Below are 8,895 nucleotides of genomic sequence, written 5' to 3' on the forward strand. Positions count from 1 at the left end.
CCCACCCAGACCGTGGCATCTCTGAGGTGGAGCCCGAGAACCTGCATTCTAATAAGTTCCCGGGGGGGATCTTCATGGGTACAGACTTTGAGGACTGGAGGCCTTGAAGACAAACCTATTTGATCTCCAGGCTCCCGTGTCCTCAGCTCTCTTCCCCAGACCCTACCCCAGGCCTCAGGACCTGGACGGAGCTGCTGACCATCCAGGAACCTCTCAGGGAAACCACAGGCCTTCCAGCAGGCCTACTGACCCACTGTGTGACCTCAGGCCTGGTCCTTGCCCTCTCTGCCACACTGCCGATTTCTGAGCCCTCTGTAGCTCCAGCTGTCTGGATTCCAGCGCAGACTGTGACTAAAGATGTCTGGCATCAGAAAGGCTTTGCCCTGAAGGAGGCAGCATTTGAGACAGGCTTTGAAGGCCCTGGGGTTTCAGTAGCAGGGGACAAGGGGACAGTAGTCTGGGTAGAGAGAACAGAATTCTGGAATGCAGGCAGTATTCCAGGCAAAGGCACAGGATCAGGAATGTGAGTTGGGGGTTGGCGTGTGGTCTTTTGTAGCTGGACCATCAGGCGAGGGAGCACGCAGTGGCCCTTGGGTGGGACCTGGGTCTTCAACGCTCTGCGAAGCCTGTCGTCTGTGAAAAGGATGGCGCGCCCTCTGGTGGTGGAGAGAAGCGATAGCGGGGCAGGGCCTCCATCCATGTATGTGTGTGTGCATGTGTGTTACCAGGGTGTGTTATGTGTAAGATGTACCTGTGTGTCTGTGTCCACATGTCAGGGTGTAGTGATATTGTACATCTGTGTCACTAACTCTGGGGGCGTGTGATTGTATACATCTCAGGGAGTGCGTGTCTCCGAGGCTGTGTGAGCATGGGACTGGGTTGGGGGGAGGCATTGTGAAAGGGTGCAGTACCCCCTGCCCCAACCAGCTACATGTCTGGGTGTCGTGTGTGTGAACCTGAGTGTGTGTCTGTGTGTTAAGGAAGCAGCAGTCGGGGGCTCACAGGAGCATGGAGACTGAGCCTGTTCTGGCCACCTAGGGACCACAATAGCCTCCCCCCTGACCCTCTGTCCACCAGGCAGCCCAGGAGGCAGTGGCACCCGCAGACATCGTGTTCTCAGTGAAGACTCCACCGCAGGCTGGCTACCTGGTGATGCTGTCCCCCAGCGCCTCAGCGGCCGGGTCGCCCAGCTTGGACCCAGTGCAGAGCTTTTCACAGGAGGCGGTGGACGCCGGCAGGGTCCTGTACCTGCACTCCCGCCCAGAGGCTTGGAGCGACGCCTTCTCCCTGGATGTGTCCTCAGGCCTGGGTGCACCCCTGGAGGGTGTCCACGTGGAGCTGGAGGTGCTGCCTGCTGCCATCCCACTGGAGACGCACAACTTCAGCGTTCCTGAGGGCGGCACCCACACCCTGGGCCCTCCGCTGGTCCGCGTGCTGGGGCCTTACTTCCCCGCACTGCCTGGCCTCGAGCTGCAGGTGCTAGAGCCACCCCGGCATGGGGCCCTGCGCAGAGAGGACGGTCCTCAGGAGGGGAACCTCAGTGCCTTCTCCTGGAAAGAGGTACAGCTGTCGGGGAGGCCCTGGGCACGCAGCCTGGCCCTGCAGGCAGAGCAGGGGAAGCTGCAGGCACTCCCCGTCTGGGCACCAAGAGGCAGGGAGTCCCATGTACGGACCCCTCTGTGAGAGATACCTGACGTCAGTCCTCCCTCTCTGGCCATATGGAAGTGCCTGTCCTCTTTCCTTTACTCCTTCCATCCTTCTCTCTGGGAGGAATGGCTGTCCCCATTGTCACCTGCAGGAGCTGAAGCTCTGAGGAGCCAGTCTCCCCCGACACCTGAAGGCAGGGCAAGAAGGGTGCTGGGCTCGAGACTCACACAGCTCCCAGGCTGGCTGGCACCTGACCATCCGCTATGGGCCTGCCTGCAGGTGGAACAACAGCTGATCCGTTATGTGCACGACGGGAGTGAGACGCTGACAGACAGCTTCATCCTGGTGGCCAATGCCTCAGAGGTGGACCGCCAGAGCCATCCTGCAGCCTTCACCATCACCATCCTGCCCGTCAACGACCAGCCCCCCATCCTCACCACCAACACAGGCCTGAAGGTGAGAGTAGCCTGGGATCCCCTCCCACCTCCCTTCCCAAAGAGAGGCCCAGCACGTAACACCCCCTCACTGAGCCTCAGCTTCCTTCTCTGAAATGGGGACCATGCCTCAGTAGGTTGTTGGGAAGAGAGAAGGAGTCATCGCACTGAAAACAGAACACAGGTATAAGCCTTCGTTATTGAACACTTTTAAGTGCTGTAAGCAGCCTTGGGAATGGCCATCCTTGGCCCTGATTTCCCTGGACTCACCCTCAGCAGGAAGCTTTTTTCTAAGGCTCAGGACCAGAACTCCCGAAGAATGTTCTTTCTAGCCCTTAAGGGTGGACTCCAGGGTCAGAGGGGTTAAGCTCCTCCCTTCCGCCCACGGCCGGTGAAGGCCACATCTTGGCTTCTTGAGCTCCTGCCCCCTTACATCCCTGCAGAACCGTGGTGCTCTCACTCGGCAGAGGTCAGAGCTGAGGCGCAGGCAGGTCACAACATCTCTCCATGGTCACAGAAGCAGTTATTGGTGGAATGAAAGGGCATGGCTTGGCCAAGATCACCCAAGATAGTGGATGGCCTTGATGCCAGTTTCTAGGGTCAACAGGAGTCATGGAAGGATTCAGAAGAGAGCTGACTTGGGATGTCTGTGATGTGAGACACAGGACACCTTTGATGGTAGAGGATGTACCCATGGGGAGCGGTCCAGCGGTGGGGAGGCCTGCAGAGCAGCGGGGGTACAGGGTATGGGCTGCCCTGGAACCGCAGGCAGGTGGTGCTGTGTGGCCTCTTGGCCACCAGGTGACGGTGTCCACCATGTTTGTGTCAGGAGCCGGGCGCTAAAGACCCACCTCCATACTTTGGTCCCCCCAACTCCAGAGCTCATCTGGGGTTAACCTGAGGCTCAGAGAAGGTGCCCTGCAATCCCAGAGGGCTCGTTTTCCTGATATGAGAGCCCTCCCCGAGGCTGCCCAAGTTGCTTACCCAGCTGGGGTCACGTAACAGGATCCCAGAAATGGATCTGCCAGGCAGGAGGCTGAGGGAGGCTCCTCTTCGCTCTGAGCATGGGGAGTGGCTGCCGCCATCTGGTGGGGCCTCATAACTGCCCTGAAAATACCTGAGCCCTCATTGCAGTGCCGCTGCTGAGCCCCGAGCCACAGGACAGAAGCCAACCCTCAGCCTCTCTGGCCTCTGTGCCTCCCATGCCCTCCCTTCACCTGGAAGGGGAGCCCATTTATAAACCTCCTGGGGAAGTAAAATCACCATTCCCATAGTGTGTACAGCGCATGCCCAGACTCACTATGGAGGATCGGAGGCCCCGGCCCTGCCCGTGAGACAGGACCAGGGAAAGACAGTCAGGGCTGGGGGGCTCTGAAGGGAGAGAACTTGATGAGAGGAAGAACTGGGGGCTTCCTGAGGTCGGGGACAGGAGCTGGCCTTGCAGGACAAGCAGGATCAGGGCAGAGAGAAGAGACTCTGGGCCCTGGGGTGACGCGGAACAGCCAAGTAGGATTCCTACTTGGCAGAATGGGGTGGAGGGCCCTTTGTCAGGCAGAGCCCAGCATCGCCCGGGGGCTGAGCTGCCGCCTGAGGATGATGGCCTCGGGGCCAGGGAGGAGTCTGGCGGGAGAGCATGGAGGGGACAGAAACTTCACAGGCTTGTGTCCCTAGATGTGGGAGGGGGCCACGGTGCCCTTCCCTCCGGAGGCTCTTAGGGGCACAGACAGCGACTCAGGACCGGAAGAGCTGGTCTACACCATTGAGCAGCCCAGCAATGGGCGGGTGGTGCTGCGGGCCGCGCCAGGCACCGAGGTCCACAGCTTCACCCAGGCCCAGCTGGATGGCGGGCTCGTGCTGTTCTCGCACAGAGGTGGGTACTCGGGGAGGCTGGGGGGTGGTGCCCTGAGGATGGGGAGCCATGATGGGCCAGTGAGACCCAACTCCACCCCCACCCGCAGGAGCCCTGGATGGCGGCTTCCGCTTCAGCCTCTCCGACGGGGAGCACACCTCCTCTGGACACTTCTTCCAAGTGATGGCCCAGAAGCAGCTGCTCCTCTCCTTGGAGGGCAGCCGAACGCTGACCGTGTGCCCAGGTGGGTCTGCCACACATGGCATGCCGTGTAGGCCAGGTGACACGCCAGGGTCTCTGCCTCGCCAGCCGTCGCAGACCTCGCCCTGGCTCTGGTCCACAGCCAACAGGCCCCTTGTGCCTCTCGCAGGGTCGATCCAGCCTCTCAGCAGCCAGAGCCTGAGAGCCAGCTCCAGTGCGGGCACTGACCCCCAGCACCTGCTCTACCGAGTGGTGCAGGGGCCCCGACTGGGCAGGCTGTTCCATGCCCAGCACGGCAGCACCAGGGAGACCCTGGCGAACTTTACCCAAACCGAGGTAAGAGCCCAGTTCTCTACAGCCACCACGCAGACTCAGTTCAGCCCCAGGGGACCCAGTCTGCCTGTGCACCTGGGCACCACTCCCACATCATGGACAGCAGGCACTCTCTGGCCCCACCATGCCCCAGGCTGAGCCTGCCTTGCCCTCCAGGAGCCACCAGTCCAGTACACAGAAGATGGGAAAGATCTCAGCCCAGAGCAAGCCTAGGGTCCTGGGGCATGGCTTCCAGAAGGAAGCTGCGGTTGGACCTCAGGAGCTGAAGAGGGTGCTCTGAGTCAGGGACGTGAGCATATCCCCTGTGGCTAGTGAGGGGCCATGCTTGGTTTAGGCGTGGAGTTTGAGATGAAGGCAGCTGCTGGGCTCCTGAGAGGTGGAAGCCTGAGGCTGAGGTCTGGCGCCAGCAAGAAGCAGAGTGGGTCCCAGGGGCGTGAGTGAACAGAAGGCAGCCAAGGAGGGTGAAGTGGGAGTGAAGCTGCCATCTCTCTTCAGGGCCTAGTTGTTCCAGAGCAAGCCAGAGGCCACCAGTTAAACACTAGAACTGATAGCCATGGGAAGAGGTCTTCTGCTAGGTTGCTGGGAGTGCACAGCTCTGTGCTAACTGGGGGGGGTGGGGGAGGTTGCGTGGGCAGGGATGGGGGACAGCAGCCATCACTTAAATTAACACCCCTTCCAAGTGTAGGAGGTACTTCCTGTGAGTGCTGGCAGCCTTGGCTCTCTCCAAAGGCAGAGCAGGTGGGGAACTTTCAGGCATGGGGGGAAAGAGGCAGTTCTCACAAGGGATACACGGCAAAAGGTCTCTCCTGTCAGCATCCCCCTGGGCCCAGGTTTTCTGTTCTCATCAAGTCCTGGCTTCTGCCCAGGTCTCCTTCCCACGATAAGATATTCAGCAGGCTGGCGGCTGCAGCCGCTGAGCACCCTGTTTCCCAGGGAGCCGCTGTCATTGGATGCCCAGGAAATAGGAGGGAAGAGGACCAGGCTTCAGGGTCCCACCCCACCCACCGCGCTTTCCCCACCCGCAGGCAGTACATGCAATGACCGTGAATGGCCGCCAGGGGGGCCAGGCTGGCAGTGCCACCCAGGGAAGCCAGGAAAGAGGCTTCCTGGCGGAGACTTTATCCTGGCTTTGGGGCAGGGGCAGGGCAGGACTGCGTCTTGTCTTGACAGCACCACTGTCCTGCAATATTGAGTCGGGTGGGGCAAGGATTAGGTGTCCCGTTCTGCAGATAAGGAAACTGAGGCTTACAGAGATCATGTGACTATTCAGAGCATGCGTCTAGTGAGAGGCAAAACGAGGAATATGCAAGATTTCTCTCACCAGAGGATACCACTTGCTCGCAGAGCTGAGAGGCCCCTTCCCATCTTGCCTGTGATTTGCCACCCCCAATGGCACACCTCCCATCCACAGAAACTCCTGCAGGCTTCTATCCTCCCAGGCCACCTCTGGGGGTCTCTGCTTCCTGCCACCCTTCAGCCTGGGCCAGAGGTCACAGCTGACAGTCCTTGAGGGCCACATTTAGACCACAGATGTGTTTTATTTGGCATGCACAGGCATTTAATATTTTAAAATTAATGGCCAACATACAACTTTTGAGGGATTTTAAATAAACACACACACACTCAAAAGCCTGATTTCCAGTTTTGGGTTTTTTTTTTTTTTTTAAGGTTTTATTGATTCATTTAAGAGAGAGTACGTGTGTTCAAGTAGAGGGGAGGGGCAGAGGGAGAAGCAGACTCCCCACTGAGCAGGGAACCTAACCCGGAGATCATGACCTGAGTTAAAGACAGATGCTTAACCGCCTGAGCCACCCAGGTGTCCCTGATTTCCAGTTTCGTTTCTTTTTTTTTTTCTTTTTTTTTTTTTTTGTTTTAAGATTTTATTTGTTTATTTGACAAAGAGAGAGAGAGAGAGATCACAAGTAGGCAGAGAGACAGGCAGAGACAGAGGGGGAAGCAGGCTCCCTCCTGAGCAGAGAGGCCAATGCGGGGCTGGATCCTAGGACCCCAAGGTCATGACCTGAGCTGAGCCGAAGGCAGATGTTCAACTGACTGAGCCACCCAGGTGCCCTGATTTCCAGTTTCTTAAAAGGCTCTGTTCCCTCCTATAGCAATCAGCTGAGGAGCAACCACCCGTTTCACTGGGGCTCCACTCCCCCTTTAGAACTGAGGTGACCCCCCCTTAGCGTGGGGCTGCCTCCCCTATTAGATGGGCACTGCTCTCCAGTTCATCACTACCCTGTCCAAGAGTCTCCCACACGCTGGGACATCAATTTCCATCTCATTATTGCACAAGCCCTGTTTTTCTAAGGAGGAAATAGATCTCCCTCCCCAAAAGGGGAAAACAAGAGATAAGACCAGAGAACACATTTGGATTAGCAGGCAGAAGAAAGGAGCAAAATTCTTCATGGAAGTGAGGACTATCCCTGGGTGTTTACCAGGCAGACGGGCCTGGAGAACAGCAGGTGTGGTGGGAATGGGGTCAGAGTGGGGGCTTTGTGGTCGGAGGAGAAGCCGCTGTACTATCTGAACAAGAAGGACAGTAACCCTACATAGGAAAAGTCTCGCTCTGGCTTCGGTGTTCAGAACAGTTGTAGAGCAGGGATCAACGGACAAAACTGGGACATGGGAAGCTATAGCGATAATCCAGGCCAGAAGTGATGGTGTGCGAGAGAGGGAGGAGTCAGGGACGCCTCCACGGCAAGAACAGAGCTGCCATCGTGAGAAGCAGGAGGACTAGGAGAAGAGCGCAGGTCAGAAGGCTGTCTGGTCCAGGGCTGCTCTGAGCTGGTCCTTAGACATCCTCAGGGAGCTGTCCGGAAGCAAGTGGATATGTGAGTCTGGAGTTCGGGAGAGAGCAGTCCAGGCTGGAGACAGAAGTAAGGGGGTCACCCGCAGAGCTGACCTGGGACGACACGTGGGATGTGCCTGTAGATAGAGGAGACTCTGGAGGCCATGCTATAGGCATCGGGGAGAAGAGGGGGACCATGGAGTCTGTGAAGGAGCAGCTAACGAGACAGGAGGAAAACATGAAAGGGGGCCATGCTGGAAGCCAACGGGTGTTAGAGGAAGGAATGCACGATGATGTCTAGTGCCGCGTGCCAAGCAGGTAAGCAACATGAGGCCCGTGAACCGCCGTCGGGTCTCACAACGCAGACATTGTGGGTACCCTCGGTGAGGACGGGAGCAAAGGCCTGTGTAGCCTGCACTCAGGACAGCATAGAGCAGATTCTAGACTGTTCTTTTTGGAGTTTTGCTGTAAAGCAGAGCCAAATGTGGAGAGGGGTGACACATGTTGGTGGAAAAAGTGAAGTCATGGGTCTTTTCTTTAAGAGGGAAGAGAGGAGGTGGCTGGGGGGCCGGGTGCAGTCAGTTAAGCACCCAAGTAGATTTCAGCTCCAGTAGTGATCCTCAGGGTCATGAGATTGAGCCCTGCACTGGGCTCTGTGCATAGCGCAGGGCTTGCTGGAGTTTCTCCCTCTAGCCCCTCTCCCACGCACGCACGTGCTCTTGCTCTCTCTCAAAAATAAATAAATCTTTAAAAGAAAAAAAGACAGAAGAGAGAATAACGTGGTTGAGTAATGATGGGAATGTTCTCTTTTGGGGGGGAAATTTTTGCCATAGGAGAAAGGAGGGAGCTGGTGAAACTGGTGTCCTCAGTGGGGAAGAGGGGCAGGGACCCAGGGCAGAAGTGGAAGGACCAGCTGCCGAGAGAGAAGCATTCGAATACTGCTTTTCTTGCGGGCTCAGAGAGGGGAGGTGATTGACCTGAGGAAGCAGAGCCCAGATTTCACAAGGCATCAAGCTCTAGATCCAGTGTCCTCACTGCCACATCACTACCGATGGTGATCCACTGAGCTAGTGAGGGAGAGCACAGGTCCCTGACATGGGGCCAGGGAGAGCCAGGAGAGTTGACAGTGAGACTGGGCACCAGGGGCTCGTCAAGGAGATTACAAGGGGCTCCCAGGCTCCACAGGCTCAACCTGCCTCTCTTCTCCCAAAATGGGGTCCCTCCCCAGGTGTATGCTGGGAATGTTCTGTACGAACACGAGATGCCTCCTGAGCCCTTCTGGGAGGTCCACGACACCCTGGAGCTCCAGCTGTCATCACCCCCTGCCCTGGATGTGGCTGCCACCCTTGTTGTGTCTGTGTCCTTCGAGGCTGCCTGCCCCCAGCGCCCCAGCCGCCTCTGGAGGAACAAAGGTGAACTGTATGATGGGGAAGACGCTGGGCAAGTCCAGAAAGGAGGGGACACAAGGCCAGGGTCAGCAGCTCCCTCGTCAGTTCCCAGGATCTGGGAAGTTAAGGGAGGGTGAGCAGGTGGGGACATTTTGAGGTCAGAGAGGAGACATGATCCTTATCCTCCAGGGGCCCCTGAGCCCCACCCTGGGGTACCTGGTCTGAGGGAAAAGGCACAACCTTGCCGTGGGG

At 57.7% G+C, this 8,895-nt stretch overlaps 1 protein-coding gene across 1 annotated transcript in view; it reads left to right on the plus strand.

The window, feature by feature from the left end:
- Positions 1-8,895, plus strand: part of CSPG4 (chondroitin sulfate proteoglycan 4) — a 41,152-nt gene that overhangs the window by 23,450 nt on the left and 8,807 nt on the right. The window contains exons 4-9 of the mRNA XM_059371783.1: positions 1,078-1,560; positions 1,927-2,103; positions 3,753-3,951; positions 4,040-4,174; positions 4,301-4,467; positions 8,484-8,667. Coding sequence (XP_059227766.1) covers positions 1,078-1,560; positions 1,927-2,103; positions 3,753-3,951; positions 4,040-4,174; positions 4,301-4,467; positions 8,484-8,667 — 1,345 coding nt within the window. The remainder of the gene's footprint in view (positions 1-1,077; positions 1,561-1,926; positions 2,104-3,752; positions 3,952-4,039; positions 4,175-4,300; positions 4,468-8,483; positions 8,668-8,895) is intronic.

Source organism: Mustela nigripes, chromosome 13 (assembly GCF_022355385.1).
Source record: "Mustela nigripes isolate SB6536 chromosome 13, MUSNIG.SB6536, whole genome shotgun sequence".
Taxonomy (NCBI): Eukaryota; Metazoa; Chordata; class Mammalia; order Carnivora; family Mustelidae; genus Mustela; species Mustela nigripes.